Here is a 17,094-nt window from a genome sequence, read left to right on the forward strand (position 1 = left end):
TCTTTCTTTGCTTGCCCTAACCAAGAGCCTTTTGCAAGTAATAATGAACAAAAGAATCCCTTCAAGTGTTGGTTAATCTAGAAGTCTAGTTACACTACTCTGACAAACAAAGGAGTTTTGTCCTCCAAGATTACGCTTTTTGTTTGAGATAATGTTTTGCACATTTCTCTGAGACACTTCACGTTTAACATCCATTTATTGATTTATGCTCACATTTCCCTGGGAGCTCCTCAAGGACATAGCATTCCCCTATAGATGAAGTCACTGAGTTTCAAAGAGATGAAGACTCAAATTTTGAAAAGCACAAAAAACGTTAAGCACTTTGTTCTTTCACTGCCTGATAGAGAAAAGCCCAAACACCAGCCTTCATATGTTGAATCTGCATTAGCTGCAAATGCGAGATGCTGCTGGAAGTCAGCTCCCAGTGGCAAATAAACTTGTAATAGAGAATCAATCCATTGGAATTGTATTTTCAAGGGAAAATGTCCTACTGAAAGTGCATGGCCAGCAAATGCTCGAGCGTGGCAAAGGCAGAAGGAAGGTTATCCTCGGTTGCTTGTGATGTTCCAGACCATTCCAACTTTTTTGTAAATAATGATCCAACTAGAATGACCGGTCATCACAGCTCTGCTCTGATCTTTCCCGTTACTCTGTCAGATGATAAAATAGCATAAGGAGTTCTTTGTTTTCAAAGCACTATTGCTGAGGCAATTACATGTGGAGTAAGTGTTCCAGTATTGCTGTTGCACACATTTCCTGTAGTTTTAGAGCAGTTATCTCTGAAAACATCTTCTGTCCTTCTGCATATCAGATGAATACTGCATTCGAGCCTTCTTTCGTGCTACAAGTCCAAGGATGTATGCGTAAATAAGATGTGATTTTACAACCCATCAGCCAGACTCCTTGGTGTTGTCCTAATTGGGAATATTTTGTATAATATGTGTGATGATGGCCAAGCAGTTCCCCATCCTGCCCTTTTTACCCATGTGGTCTGTTATGCTGGCTGAAAAAGCTGCATGGGCAATAGCTTGAATCCCTTGATAAACTCTCAAGGTCAAGAGACATCAAAATGTTCAGCCCTGTTCATCAGGAAGTCCTAACTGGTATCTTGAGCCAGGCTAGAGGACTGTTAAGATAAATCTATACATTGGCCTATTCAGCTGCAGTTAGGAACTTCCATGTATTTTACAGGAGGAATTTGTTTAAGGTATGCTCTTATCTAAGGGTATTTGTAAAGTCTTAAGAGATGACATATTATATATTTTGAAAAGCTCCCTGATATTATATGAACCCTTGAGATACGGTAATCTGTGAATTTATGCAGATTTGTAGCTCAGCATAAAGCTGTCTGGTTTTTGGACAGCCCTTTTGATTTACCATCCTGTGGTGAAATCACTGCAGGAATTTGGAGAAGATCCAATTCTATTTGTTTAAAGTCCTGATCATGTGGCTTTGGCATTACTAACGTATCCAGCAATCATTTGCTTTTAATTACCATTCATTTCAACCACATAAGTAATGAATGTGGCTACCACATCCAACTTACAGGTTGTGTAAACTCTTGAGCTGGGTGGAACTTTCTTCTATATAGAGGCTTAACCATAAATTTAACTCAAAATGTGAATCCTCTTAACTTATTTTAGGCAGGCCTTTATAAGTTTAAAATAAAAATAAATAAAAAGGAAATGAAAAAAGCCTTAAATGAAAGATTCCACACAATACACCTGATTCACTTCAGAAGCAATTTCCTGGCCTCCCTAACCTTTTGGTATGACTGTAGAAACCTTAAAAAAACAAGTTGATTTAACGTTTCTATTTATTCATGGTGTCCAGTTTCCAGAGGAGTCTGTGACTTGTAGTTTTAAACTCAGTTTAGCATTTAAACTCATTTTCAGCTGGGTCCCAGTGGAGCAACAATTAGAAAAGGAAAAGAGTTCAAAGAAGAAGGGTTATAACCTTTCAACGGTATGTTTGCCTGGACCTTTAAAAAAAACCCCATCTCTGTTACTATTCTTCCTACATTTGGCAAACACGAGGTCAGACAGCCGGGTTGAGAACCTGTTGGTGTAGATCACTTCATGGTCAGATACAAACCAACACCCAGGAATCTTTCATGGCCCCTGAGGCAAAGGTTCATTTTTTAGGGGTATGTTTCTTTATATTGTGCTGAAAGCCTAGTATCGTCAGGACTACCTTCTCTTGATAAAAAAGAAATCTCACATCAAATCTGAGCAAGAAGAACCTACCAAAAACCACAAAAAGAAGCGGCGCTTATTTTAAGTGTTGCACACTTAAAACTTGTGTTAAACCTATGCGTCTTTTCCTGTTGAAAGGCTCTAACTGAGACTGGTGTCCCAGAAACCCAGATGCTGTATATATACATTGTGGGAGCCAAGCAGATCATGCAGGCAATGGCTGGAGGAAGAACAGAGGTAATGTAACTTGCCAAGAAGTCATAACTGGCCAAACTGAGAGTTAAGCAGTGGCCTGCAAGTCAGGACCTGGAGCCCCCATTTATTAAACTGCAGGAGTTTCATCACAGAGTGCTGGAATCTATACATATTTTGGTGTACCCAAAGTTAGCCTTTGCTTTCTATACTAACAGGATTTTCTGTAGGCAATAGTATTAATATGAATGGGCTTCCAGAGTCATAAATTCAGCCTCAAGATTCAGCCTTTGACAAGACCTGGCTACCAAAAATTGTATTTGGTATTCTTTGGTATTCATCTGGTATTCATGAATACCAATGGATAACTAGTTGGCTTGTTCTCCCGCAGTTCTTCTAAATATATGATGGGGAAGATTCCCCTGGGGTCCACACAGCAGGCTTTTTGTGATTGGAGCACATGAGTACCCCTGGGGCAGGAACTGCCAGTCTGGACACGTGGGACTGAGGGATAATGGTGTGCAGAGTGACTCAGGCAGGCAGGCTGAGGCTGCTCTTATCTTCCAGAAAGAGAAATCACCCACTCAGGTCAGAATGGATCCGCTCATGCCTGAAATAATGAGCTTTGTGAACATAAATGAGAGGTTCAGTGCTCTACAGTTTATTTAGCTAACCTGGCTCAAGAAACAGACCTCTTTTGAAAGACTCAATCCCTTAAATTTGAGCATTATATTTTAGAGGGATTATATTTTAAACAGAAATACTGATGCTACAATAGCAGAAGAGAACAGGCAGGAAAACTGTTATCAATGTGTCCTAAAATTACAGCAGACCTGGACAAAACTCTTACTTTTAAAAAGCTGCTTGATAGTACCCCTGATCATTCTGACTGTAATGAAATTACCACAAAGTGGAAGTGTAAGCATTTCTGATGTTATCTATCAGTTCATAATAAGACAACTTCATAAGACAATTAGATTTGACCAGAAAAAATAATTAGCTAGGGTGAATTAAATCAAGATTTTTTCTCTGTTTCATGTGGTCAGAAAAAGATATACAATATTTTCTACAGCTACAACATATAGCTAGTGCCAGGTAGTTTGTACCTACAGATACCTGCAAGGAAGAGATTTAGGAAGGAACTCTCACTCCCAAATAAGCAAAGATGTTGTCAATGTGCTTGCTTGAATTAATTGAAGAAAAGCAAAATTTTGATGATGAACATGCTGTGGTTCATCTGCTGCTGCTGAAACTCTCCATTTTGGGAAATATGTTTAAAATGAAAATGCAAATTTGTCCTTGGTCACTTGAAGAGAGCATAAGAATGACAGAAATGACAGCAGCTTTCATACAGAAACAGAGGTGACCATGGATTAAAATTATCCCTAGGCGAGGCTATTAAAATGATTAAAAGCAGATCACGGAAGGTCCAGAACTATTGAAATCTGATGTTCAAAGGAGGCAGACACAACCCCAGGCAGACGGTTTTGAATGGAAGGGAAAGCCAAGGCTTTCTCATCAAAACTCACCCCTCCCCTGTTGTGTTTCCTGCTATTGTTGATAAGCTGTAGCTGATTTTTGAATCGTTTGTGATGAGATGATTAAAAATCGTGATAACCCATTAGCTGGAAGCGATGCTGTGGCAGCGCCCAGCTGGAGCACACCAATGGCAGTGGCACCCGGCAATGTGGTTCTAATCGCCGTCTGCCTTTGAAATGTCACCAGGAAAGATCTATAGACAGCCCTCCTGCTAGAGGCCAACAGTGTCTACTCTTCCTGTTTGATTTTTATTTAGCTTACTATGAGTTGATCAGTTCCCAATGAAGCTGAGGGCACTTTGAGGCCCCTTTAACAACTGAATTATCAAATGGAATTAGAGCCCCATTTGAAATTCACCTGTTTTTCATTTTATTAATGTGTGTGCCTGCATCTGGATACATGACCTGTACAGCCCATCAGTTTTTTTTCCTTCATGCTGCTCCTTTCATGTGTCCACCCTCTAATTTCCTCTTTTTCTCTTCAGGTTATGGATCACACAACTTCCATATGCTGATAAAATTTGATTTCCTTGCTTCCTGGCACTCCCACAGCTATACAAGCATCCACTGATGCTTGTTTCTCTTCTCCGTTCTCAAGTCCTGTATGAAGCTTTCTTCTCAGTTGCTAGCCTACAGCCGTGGTTCCAGCCAACCACTCCTACCTCTGCATATGAGTCTTTGATTCCATCTTCAGAGTGGCCTGTACTGACCTTAGTTCATCAGACTACTTTTTTTGCATATCTGATGCAGTCACATAAACCACAGCAAAGTGGTCACCCACAAAATACATTCTGTGATCTTTTGTTAATTGGCTGCATCATCTGTAAGGCTGCTGTTGACTTCTTGTATTAGAAGCACATCTACATTTTAGGTTACGCTAGTGCGCTGACTCAGAAGAGCTGAATAACATGGGCTTTGTCACTAGGATCTTAAAAAGAGGGCGTATATACACACACGTACCTTGGCATTTTGAAGAGGAGGTTGGTAACTAGAGGGCCGATAGTACCTCCTCTGAGTAGCATCAGTATGAACGTCTCCGAGAAATAGCTCCTCCACAAGGTGGTCTAAATTGTGGTGCAGGTACTGCTTCTCCACGCGGATCAGCTGGAGTTCATGCATGGCAAAATTCAGAGCTTTGGTGCATTCACAGCCATTCTCTTCTCTCAGTAAATCATAGCTCACATCCTGCTCCCAGGGACTATCTTCTGGTATAAATCCAGGACACGTATGGTTCACCAACTCACTTAATTTTTTGGCTACTGCTTCATTGTGGCATATGATCTGTATGTTGCGTAGCTGATAATCAGCTTCTGTACCCCCTCGGATGATCCAGGATGCTTGGCGGAGACGTATTTTGCCACGTATAACTAATGTGTAGATAGGGTTTGTGCAGCGATTGCCACCGTAATAAAACTGGTAGGCCTTAAATGTATTATTGTGGTAGAATCTGTAAGATCTTGTGATGAACTCTGGACCTGCTCTAACTTCGCAGCTGTGGGAAGACAGAAAGCGATGGAAGCAACATTTTAGCAAGGTGGCACATCATGTGCACTACAGGTAACAAGACTGAGCAAACCCACATTGGGTCCATAGAGACACTTGGGACTGAAGTCCCTCTTGGGATTGGGATTAAATGAATGGGATTAAATAGGAACTGGGCATCTGTGGGCTGCCAACTAACCAATGATTTCCTCTGCTGTAACACTTATTAATATCCTGCTTTATGGTGATCATAGCTAGGGGTTTTATCTTTGTATGTTTAAACACCTTGGGTCATGTTTCACTTTTATTTTTGTCTGGGACCACCATGTGACTCAATTCTTCTCTGAAAAAAAGTAGCAGCTTATTAAACATCTATTCTTCTCTTTTACGTGGTAGATTGAGCAAAAGGACTGATAACATCAGAAAGTGAAATGCCAAACATCCACAGAAGAAGTACAAAGAACTGGCTTTTATGCTGCTGTAGAAGCTCCACCAGTGAAGTTCCTCCAGCTCTGGTCTGCACAGGACACGCAGAATCGCGTCCTCAGCTTTTCCACTCGAACTTTCAACAGGAGTGGCAGCTAATACAGTCTTCTGACTGTTAATGCAAAACTTCTATTTGGCTTGAATTGGACCATGCATTATTCAGGTTTTGTGGTGGGTTGTTTCTCCCCCCCCTCCCCTTTTTTTCCCTGAAGCTGTAAATGGCAGTTAAATTCTACTTGCTGTAGAAAGTCCTTCTGTGCTTTCAAACTTGTCCCCGTTTTCACATCCACACAGGTTACTATAAATACACTGTTTTCTGTTAAAAGCCCCAGTCTTTCCTACTACAAGTCACTTCAAGTAAGCATGTGAATATTGCCTGCTGAGATACAGGAAGCAAAACAGCTCTCTGAATTACAAGTCACTTCAAGTAAGCATGTGAATATTGCCTGCTGAGATACAGGAAGCAAAACAGCTCTCTGAATTACAAGTCACCATGTATAGAGGGTAATAGAAGTGGTGAAATACACCTTCTTATTTTCTTTTGCGAATAAAACCTGTGCTAGACACATGCTCTGAAACCAAGGACGCATTCAATGGATCTAATGCATGTAGTCGAAGATAGCACAACGTTATGTTTGAATAAGCATTCATTTTGGCAACTTGTTGGGCTCCTTCCTATTCAAGGAGAGATTTAAAGATATTTCACAGCATGCTCTTCAAATTCCAGACTATAAATTGGTTCATCAAGACAGCTTTATAGCATCCTATTCTAGTGTACATAACGCACTCCTTCTTTTATGCATAAACATATAGAAAGCATCTGGAATTCAGAGCATCACCATATTAAAGAAAATACTTCCTCTGATGCTTAAAGCAGGAATATTCATCCTTCCTTCTCTGCTTCCTTCCCCTCTTCTCTTCCACATATATCAATCAAGTGTCTTGTTTTAGCTTTCCTTACCCAGTAGAGACCCAGTGCCCCTCAATATTGGGAGGCATCTGCACAGTGATCCGGGCTCCATTGTGAAGGTGTTTCAGCATATGATGACACTGTGACTCCTTGAAAGCCCTCCATGCACTCTTCTCCAAGGACCGAGGGTGGGACCTGCCGTCCGGGTGAAGAAGAGCAGAACCTTCTCCCAGCCCTGTGATAGAAAAGTGTAAATTATCATGAGACACTGCTGAGAAGGCCTTCAATATGATAAAGTAGGTTGTGAACGTCTTGTGTTCAATGACGCTTGTTTGCATTATGTGTCTTGGAAAGTAATGTTTGCATTTCTTTTCTCATCTTAAAAAAAAATGTAAATATATGGGAAGCTCTCCCTCTCTGTCAGCCAACTAAAAATACACTGAAGAAATTTGCTTTAAGATATACACTGAGGAAAAGAGTTTTAACAGAAGTGTTGCATTTCCACACCCAGGAGACGTGGCTTTGAACCTGAATTGTACAGACACCTCTGTAATCTCTGGTCAGGCCAATCAAAAACCTGGACCTTGAAACTTTTAGAAAGTTGCATCCAGATCCAGACATACACTTTGCGGTTTTAGCCCACCTCTAATTTGAATGCTTCTATAATAAACTTGCAAATAAGGACTACTCTTTAAAGCCAAGGCGAAACAGATACTAAAAGCAAAGCCTCTGCACGCAGGAAGCCTCTGTGATGACTGAGGTGGTCAATTAAAGGCAGATCCTGCTATTTTTGTTTTAAAGGCGAAAAGGAATTTCAAAAGCTAATTTTATCTCCAGCACACAGTCATTTTGGTTTCTAGTAATGCATACATACAAAACCCACCAGCACTCTCTCTCCACAATATTAATTGAACAAAATGAATATGCAGCCTCAGAAGGAATGAGTCTTTACTCTTTTAGGCACAGCCTCCTCTTAGATATGTTGGAAACACAGATCAAAAGAAAAACACATATCCAGAGGTTAAGAGGTGACAAACATGAACCTTACATAATGGGTTGAAAACTGCATTTCATTGCCAGAAGGAATTTAAGAACCAGCAGGCTAGAAAATCAATATGGGGTGAAGTAGGGGGCTGGTTGTGTGCCGGGGAAGTCAGGGCAGCCGTCCTGGGAGAGGGATGTCTTTCTAACACATGCTCCCAGGGGCAGGGTCTGGGATTCACCCCTGTCTTTTCTGGTTCCCTCTCGGCTGAAGCAGCTCAGGAACTGGGCTGTTGGGAATAACCAGTGCATGGTGCAACCCTGCACCGTGCTGAGCTGCCTATCACAGCATCCTATGCTTTATTCCCCAGGCCTCATCTAACACTTTGGCACATGCTTGGGCAGCACACAGCATTGCTACAGAAATTACAAGAAAATCAGTATTATTTATTTCGATTAAACACTGTTTCAAACATTTGCCATTTCCTATTGCAAAAAAGAGAACGGTGTCGGTGATTCATTATGTTGGCTAGATCTTCCGGAAGAAACTTGGGTAACACCTGGGAAAATGGCATTGCTAAAAATATAAATACATGTCAACCATTTAAAAATATCAATTCCTAAGCTAAACAAAGTCAAGGACTTATCTGTTTAGCAGGATATAAAGAATGATCAGAAAGAATACAATAAATACCTGAATGTAAGCAGTGCTTAGTACTGAGTGATCTCAAGATTTAATGAGATCAGTGAATACAACCTCACAAAGTCTTTACTGGAAAATCTGGTAGCTTTGTTGCAGGGTACATACAATTATTCCATGTGAATGGGAATTTACAGCTTTACTTTCTAAAGTGTAATAAATACTAGAGATGCTTTGATATTTGAGCATGCCATCTGAGTTGGCGTTAAAGGAGTCTGATTTTCAGGGGGTCAATATTTCTCCATTTCTGGAAGTCAAGGCTTCTCAGGCATTTCTACATTGCTGAGCAGAGTCATTCATGTTAGTGCCAAACAAGTTCCATTCTACAGCCAGAAACATTACTGCTTGAGAAATGGTATGGCCATGGCAGGGTGAAGCTGTTGTGGCCATACCATTTCTCAGATTGCACTGACTACATCTTTGGAGAGGCAGGATTTACTAGATTGGGTCAGTGCTTCATGTACCCAGAGGTGCAACCTCCTGGGCTGAAGCCAGCATCTCTGCACAGCAGCGCTGTGCTGTGCCTGACCTGGAGCACTTGACACTCTCAAAAATCTGGGCTTATTTGGTTTATCTGAAGCCTTGTGGGTATGGAGTGGATATCACAAGTCTTCACACCACCAGGAGAACCACCTCAGCCAGGTACTGGTGAGTTTACCAGTGTATTTATTTTTGTAGTTATGAATCACAGCTAGTGACTGAGAGCTTGCCGTCACACACTCAAAAAGCCTACATTCTTTCAGCACCTCATTATGAAATGGAGTGAGCACTCCTGTCCATGGGGCAGAGCATCTTTTAGGTCAGAAGAGACACCTCCTGCAAGGTACCTGGTAGAGGCTGTAGCCATTAATAGAATGGGTTAGGTTGGAAAAGACCTTTAAGATCATTGACTCCAACCACTAAATGATGTCCCTAAGTGCCACGTCTACATATCTTTTAATAACTTCCAGGGATGGTGACTCCACTACTCCCCAGGGCTACTAACTTTAAACATAGCTGTCAGGATGTCTCCTGCAGACAAATTATCTCACAATGAAAAAATCTTTGAAAATTTACATTTCCACTTGAAGTTGTTAAGCATTTGAAATCTGCCATTAAGAAGAGGCTTTGAAATGGTTCAAGTGGCTATTTCCAAGGCATATTTATTATACCACTTGCTTTTAAGCAGTTGTATTTTGCCTAGCTCATGTCATATGATTCATGAATGCAGACACACTTAAAAATGCATGATTTATTAATTTAAACATACTTGGGCATTTCATTTCTCCAAGCAAAAATCCTTCTGTGGGAGGATACCATCTTGGATGTGCACATATCAAAGGAGAAAATGCAGTAACCACATTATACATTCCCAATTATTCCCTGGGGGAAGTAATGAAAAGAAAGATTTTTCGAAAAGGAGTCAAACTTTATGTGGTATTATACAGTGTCTTGTCTTTGATATAGCTCTAAAGCAACTGGGTCTCAGCTCTCCGTGTCACATGTATGTAAGTCTGTCTGCAACTTGCAAATGATAAATGTAACCAGTGGGCAGAAGGGAGATTTGCCTTGACAGCCCCAGAGATCAGTACCTGTGAAGACGGTATTTGTTTGGGACTCTATCCATCCAACTGAGACAAATGAGGACAAGAACAACTTTAAGTAATCAAGACAGGCATGAGAACATAATGAAGGCTGCAGAGACAGAGGAAGGGATGTAGAAAACACACACATACTAGGCAACATGACATAAATAGGATGTGAATATCAGAATATGAATTACGGTATAAAATTAAAAGACAGCAATGGGACCTTTACCTATGTTTATGTTGCTGGGGCAAAGAAATAATTCAGCTTGGATTTCTTCCTTACCAAGTAATCATTTCCACGCTTTTGAATTTACTGACATGTCTGTACGTATGACTGCCATACAAAGGAGCCATAACTTCCCCTTGTACCATCTGAAGATCAAACAGCAAGACTAGTAATACGCTTCCCACACAGGGCAGTAAACTGAACACTGTCTTCCTGTGCTTTTCCTAGCAGCAGGTGCTCAAGGACAGTGCAGTGTCCCCCTGCTCCATCCTTGGCAGTACACTATGAGGTGTTCTGCAAAGCTGAGGTCTTGCAGGGATGATGTCACTAATTTTACTTTTGAAAGATCCATGTGGCCATGTTAAATGGGACATTGCTGGAAGGCTCAAGGTTAAAATGTGCTTTCACGAAACTGGGAAAAGAATTTCATGGCTCTTTTAAAGCCCACTTTGGAGCCTAGATGCAGTTGCAACATAGTTGGAGCCATTACTTTCATTCAAAGAGATCCAAGTCTTCTATTCTCTACAGCACAGACAGATGGTAGGTTTCAGGACCTCCATAACATGCCATGTAAGCATCTCAGGCTCAACTGAGTATCTCAGGCTCTCTCTGACTGACTGACTTTCAAATTTTCGTGTGTTATGAAGGAACCTTACCCACTTGTTAAGAAAAAAAAAAAAAATTAAAAAAAATCCACCATGTTATTACTAAAAAGTGTGGCAGACTTTAAATGAAAACCAATCTCTGCACAAGACTAATAGTAATAACTCTGTGAAGCCACTGGCTGGCCTTTACTTTAGCTACACCACAACCGGAGGTCATAAGATTCTATCACCCACCCCATGTTGGCTGTTAACGTAAAGAAGCAAGCCCCAAAGGAAAACTCCAGAATACATCAGAAATGCCAGCTAGAAAAACAAAGCAAAAGAAATGCATTTTCTGATGAGTTGATATCCAGCTTCTCTTTCATAATCGAGCTCTGGCAGCATAGATCACAGCTTTAGCATCAAACTAATTGAAAATAGTGTAAGAGGTGCTACAGCTAGCTGGGGATCCCTGCCCAGGACCTCACAGATCACACTTTACTGGGGCAAATGCAACATTCATCTGAGTGGGAAAGTGGAGATCTGCACAGCTGCCACTCCAGTAAGACGTGGATAGGAGCACACACTACACCAGACAAGAGGACTTCAGGCTCTCAGGTTCACCTATAAACCTGTATCTGATGTGGGAATTCACCTATAAACCTGTATCTGATGTGGGAACAACCATTCAAGATAAAAATAATTGTTAAGGGAAGATAGGTTACTTTCAAGTTCTTCAAAGATTTCTGCACATAGCTGGGAGTGAAATAAAAATCTTGAAAGGGCAATCTGTTGGCAGTCCGTTACCTAAACATGTTTCAAAACTGGCTACAACAAAGATCTCTGCCAACATTTCTGCAAAAAACTGCAAGATGCTAGAATAAATGTTTTGGTTTTCTGAAAAACAGTATGCAAATAATGTACAACTGCAACATAGATAATGCTAAGTAGAGTTGTGCTTGAACACAAATTCTTATAGTTCCTGCCTAAACTTCCTGGCCAAATTCTGTTTTATGCCAGATTGCAAAATATAATGCAAATAATCTTAAACCGTTTAGATTTAATCAGTTTAATGGACTCCTCTACCAGAATGTAAACCATGGCTTTCAACATGTCCAAGTGTAGTGCTTCAAACCAGACTCCAAGCTGTTAGGTGTTCAGCAGGTTCACCTTTTGCTAAATGGGAGAATAAATGCTACCTGAAAATAGGCTTCAAACCTGTATTTAGATTGGGATTGCTCAGCAGAAACCACTTCATGTTTTCTTTCACTTATGGCAATGTAAATCCAGAAGCACACAATTTTATTACAAATTAAAACAAGCTCAAGTGATAGTACAAGTTCAAACTATGTGATGGCTTCAACTCCAGTAGAAACATATTAACATTCGTGCTTTATTTCTGCAGCAAACTCTTTTCAAGTTAGAACTTGTTCAAAACTTAAAAAACCTTGCAACAGATAATGAATAACTGGCTGGATTAAGTTTATAGTTTTCCTTATCTGGGCAGTTGCCCTGCACAATTAAATAAATAGATATTTGGATTACTCTCTGTCTTGATGTGGGACGGTGTTAGATAATGTCCGTGACAGGCTTTTAGCTACAGCACAAATTTACGTAATTGCCATGGAGAATATAATGTCCTGTTTCCAAGCCTCAGTCTGTGTTTACCAGTGTTTTCCCTGCACTTGAAACTTCAAAGAGTTCTCACAGGATTGGGACCTAAATTAGCTATTGCAAACAAAAGGGTTGGGAAAGGAAAGCTAAGTTTTATGGCCATGGAAGCGGATAGGACAATGATTTCCTTTCACGTGTATCTGTTGCTTTTCTTGGGCATACAGAGTTTCCAGGTACAGCTTTCAAAGAGACTCCAATGTTTCAGAGTGTTGAAGATCCTGAAGAGACATCTAAAGTATATTTAGATGGATCAGCTAAAAAGAATCTCCTCCAAGGCTGACAGGCCCAAAATAGAGGTTCTCTGTTATCCTACAGCTCAGTCCTTACTCAGTGCCCCAACTTGGAAGAGGTCAGAGGACCAAGAACCAAGCAGCTACACAGCCATAATCTTCAGTTTAGCAGAGATGACTACTGCTACATGTGGAGGGTGAAACACCACTGCCTGGATCATGGGCTTCTTTATGAAACCCCAAAGGGTTAAAGCCCAACTCCCTTCAGGGCACTGGGAATTCTGCCACTGGCACGAGCGGGTGCAGCACTGGGCTGTAAGCGCGGTTCAATATTGGTGGTAGTTTGGTTTTGCCCGCTTTAGAGGAAACATCTGCTCTCTGTCAGAGACATCTGCTGCACAGCCCGCAGACCTCTGCCCTGTCCTCCACCCACACCTTGGCACTGGGATTTATTCAGGTGGAACAGCCCTCAGCATGGATGGGATTTGTGTCTGCATAAAGACAACTGTAAAAAAGCTTGTTGAGTATAATCCTACCCCCTATCAGCCCTGCTTAAAGCATCACATTGGTAATAAAATACTAGCCTTGCCTTTAATAGCTGAACGTATTTGCCTTCAGCGCGGTTGAGGCTAGTTTTGGGCCTCATTGCCTGTCAGCCTACCTCATACGGACATCCTATGGAGAGCAAAAATTGCCCTTACTGTTCATGACACCCACATTGTACCACACTTCTCCCAGAGTCAAGCTACAGAGATGAGTGAAATCAAATTTACACTGATGAAATTGTGAATAAAATTGAGTCCATGTCCCTGCAAACTCTGCAAGTCTTACACTAAGCAATGTGTCTTCTGCTCTTTTTCTCTTTATTGTCTTCCAGATTTCCACATGCAGTATTTTACTAAGGGTACAGACCACACATGCCTCTAGCATGAAGCAGAATATTTGCCCATTTTATGGATAACAGGTATTTATATCTTCCAATACATTTACTTACTATTTTCCTGAGTGAGTTTTGAAATAAAACACTTCCATGTAAGTAATTTAAGCAACATCGCCAGAAAACTTTTAAAAGCATAAACAGTTTTTCTCTGAAATGCCTAGCAGTCCTGTCTTTATTAGTACTATTTCCATTATCAACAAATTGTTTTAAAGTTTCCAATTCATTACTCTAACAGTAACGTAATGAGAAATACCCTAAAGTTTCTTCTGAGCATCTGTATTTGTAAAAAAAAATTACATCTACAAGAGAAATTAGCCAAATTTGTTTTGAATCCACTTGAACGTAGCCTCTATTAATCACTTTTTCTGGAGCTGAATGATCTTAGCATTTGACATCTGAAACTTCTGTGGCTTTTTGTCTAAGCAAAGAAAACAGTGATAATGGACAACTTCCAGCTGCAAACTTTTTTTTCTTTTTTTGACACTATACAGGTTTTATTTTGATTAATGAAGACAAGTTTTTCCAAATTTCAATTCAGTGATGCTAAAGTACGCATTTCTTAATGTAATGAAAGCTGAAGCTTTAGCCTTACAGGACATTTTAACTTGTGTTATAAAGCTTTAAGCCGTAAAAATCCTCAACCACCCACACACACTCACTCGCTTTTAACCCTTAAATTGCCATGTGCAATAGAAATGCAAAAGAAAACATCGTGTGCTGTAAAGAGGCTTAACACTGTGATCCCCTGGGACTGCTGGTTTATTCTTACATATTACCAATTCAGGCTAGCCGCTGACCAACATATGTTCCTACTGACTCTATGGTACAAAGGGAAAAGCTCTAGGCCAAGTTAAAGCTAACGGGGTAAATAAATACATTTAGACAGGCTACGTTTCAGTGCATTATATGCTACTGATGTCATTTTCAAGTTTGTAAGAGGGCAGTAGTTTCCCAGCGCTGGAAGCTCAGATCCAAACTGCACTACCAAGGTGCTTGTCTTTATACACAAGGTGCTGAGTTATTTCTACATGAACTTAGGTTTATGTTATTTGGTGAAACGTAACTGCAGATGGAAGAAATTGATGATTTTCCTCCTTCATCCTCTTTTGGCAGCTGCTGTTTTGATCTGATCACTGGCCCTGATTTGTTTCCTGCTCCAGCCAGGGTTCAGCTCTGCTCTGTAATTCCAAGCAGATGAGCCGAGGAGTCCAACCCTGTAATTACACCTCCTCTCTTTACCCTCTAACTTCAAACCTCCCATTTCAACTTTTACATCTGAGATCACAGAGTTTTAAAGAACACCTCTGGCATCCTGGCAGGTCTGGCTCAGCTAAACACGTTTCTATGCTCTCCGGATTTCATGGCTGAGCTGTGAGACCGGTATAAAACCACCTCCTGGGGAATGGGGTCTCCTGCTCTTTCTTACTCAAAACAAAATACACAATCAGAAGCCCATGCTCTTTATTATTTATTAAATACCATCTGTGTGCTTAGCACTTGTACAAACACAGGGAGAGACAATTCCTGCTCCGCAAAATCAACCCCAGGAATCGCTTTGAAATCCTTACCCCGGCTCACAGATCTCACACTGAATCCATGTAGGTCACTTGCATTGTAACAGTTAAAAAAGAATTCTCCTTTTATGAGTTAGCTTGGGGTCCTAAGAAATTTAACTGAAGAAGGCTGGATGCTACAAAGTACTTCAGAATTAGGAACACTCTTCAAAACGATGCTGTAACCGAGTAGATTGAGTCACACTTTCAGAACAATATCGCGCCCAGATTTTTCAAATCTGGCTGCCAAATGTTAGACATACCTAAGCAGCTCATTAAATAACCTCCTTTTCAGAAGTCGTTCTTGAAGGACACTGGCTTTCTGGAAAGATGGGTTATCTGGATAGAGTGCCTAAATATGGATTTACAAGCGGAACTTGTAAGTTTAAGCTTAAACATGCTGGCTTTTCTCACTAAAATTTTGCCTACTGTGCAGTTTCAGTGAAATGCCAATCCGGGGTTAAGCTGGGAGAATGTCACAGCAGGACTGGGCATAATGACACCCAGAATCTTTGTGCTCTTCAACAAAACGTTTGTAGTTGGGTACACGACCTGGTGCTGGCATAACCTGCTGCCAAAGGCTTCCCAGCTATCACCTCCATGGCAAACCCCTTTTCTCCCGCAGATGAAATGCGGGTCCCGCGGGATGTCTCACCCAAGCTCCCCGGCGTTCGGTGGAGCCAGCCCCTCGCCTGGAAGTGAGTAAAGCATCTCGGTGTGAGGTGCCCGGACTAGCTCCAGCCGAGCAGCTACAAGAGTGCACCATAACGCCGCCGACCCAAACTTCGGAGCGGGGCGCTTCCTGCGTGATTTCCCCCACCTCGGCTGGATGTCGCTCCGCGCCGCACCCCCGCGATGTGCGAAGGGGTGCCGCCAACGAGGGGGTCAGGCTGAACGCACAAGGTCTCTGCCTGCTTCGGCATCCATAGGGACCTTTCCTCGTCCTGAGCAGCCGGGACTCAGCGCCCGCAGCCACGACGGGCGAGCGCACGCACCCACGACCCTCTGCTCCCCGCAACCCGGCCGGCTTTTCGGGCGCACCACGCGTAGTCCCCGGTCTCTGGCCCCGCACTCACCGTGCAGCAGCAGGGCTGGGAATAGGTATCTCATCAGGCTGCCGTACAGGGCGGACATCGCCGCGCCGCGCCCCTTCTCCGCTCCTTCGCCCCGGCTGCCGCCTCCCGCCGCGCCGCCCGCGCCTCAGCGCCGCCGCGGGCAGCCCACGGCCCGGCGCTGGGGGGCAGGCGGCTGGCGGGGCCCGCGCCGCCGGGCACCCTCCGGGTCCGGGGGCCGCCGCTCCCGCTCCTCAGCGCTCCCGCCCTGCGCACCGCCCCGGCAGCGCTCCGGCTCGGCCGCGGCTCGGTGCCCGAGGGTGCCCGCTCCGCCGCCGCTGCGTCCCTCGCCGTCTCCGCACAGCGCAGCGGCGGCTCCGCTTCATATTTCCCCTTCCAGCAGGAGGAGGAGGAGGGGTCGGGAGGTGGGGACTCCTCCCGGGGCGGGGAGGGGGGCGGCCCCGACGGACACCGCTCCCACGACGGGGGAAGGGGACCCCACGGGGCCTGTAGTGGGGGGCAGCCCTGGGGTGGTGAAATGGGGCGCCGGGGAGGATGTGCCCGTGGGGGCTGGAGGAGGCGTGTGAGGGCGTGCGGCGCTGTGGGGCCGTCCTCAGGTGCGCGGACAGCGCCCGAGCAGGGCAGGAGGTGCCGGTGGCCGAATCCCACTGCCCTGCGGACGCGAAGCAGGTCCCCGCCGCTGCGCCCGTGAGCTGGGGAGAAGGAAAGCTGTCGTGCGTCCTTGCCTCGAAAAGAAACCTCTGTCTGGTTACGGCTTCCACC

The 17,094-nt window shown here is 43.1% G+C and overlaps 1 protein-coding gene across 1 annotated transcript in view; it reads right to left on the reverse strand.

The window, feature by feature from the left end:
- The window catches only part of APCDD1 (APC down-regulated 1), a 32,478-nt gene extending 16,060 nt beyond the window's left edge, over positions 1-16,418 (reverse strand). Inside the window, exons 1-3 of the mRNA XM_030470895.1 lie at positions 16,336-16,418; positions 6,855-7,038; positions 4,886-5,417 (exon numbers count right to left, since the gene is read on the reverse strand). Of these exons, the coding sequence (XP_030326755.1) occupies positions 4,886-5,417; positions 6,855-7,038; positions 16,336-16,393 (774 nt within the window). The 5' untranslated portion in view covers positions 16,394-16,418. The remainder of the gene's footprint in view (positions 1-4,885; positions 5,418-6,854; positions 7,039-16,335) is intronic.
- Positions 16,419-17,094: the final 676 nt, after the last annotated feature.

This window comes from Strigops habroptila, chromosome 1 (genome assembly GCF_004027225.2).
Source record: "Strigops habroptila isolate Jane chromosome 1, bStrHab1.2.pri, whole genome shotgun sequence".
Lineage (NCBI taxonomy): Eukaryota > Metazoa > Chordata > Aves > Psittaciformes > Psittacidae > Strigops > Strigops habroptila.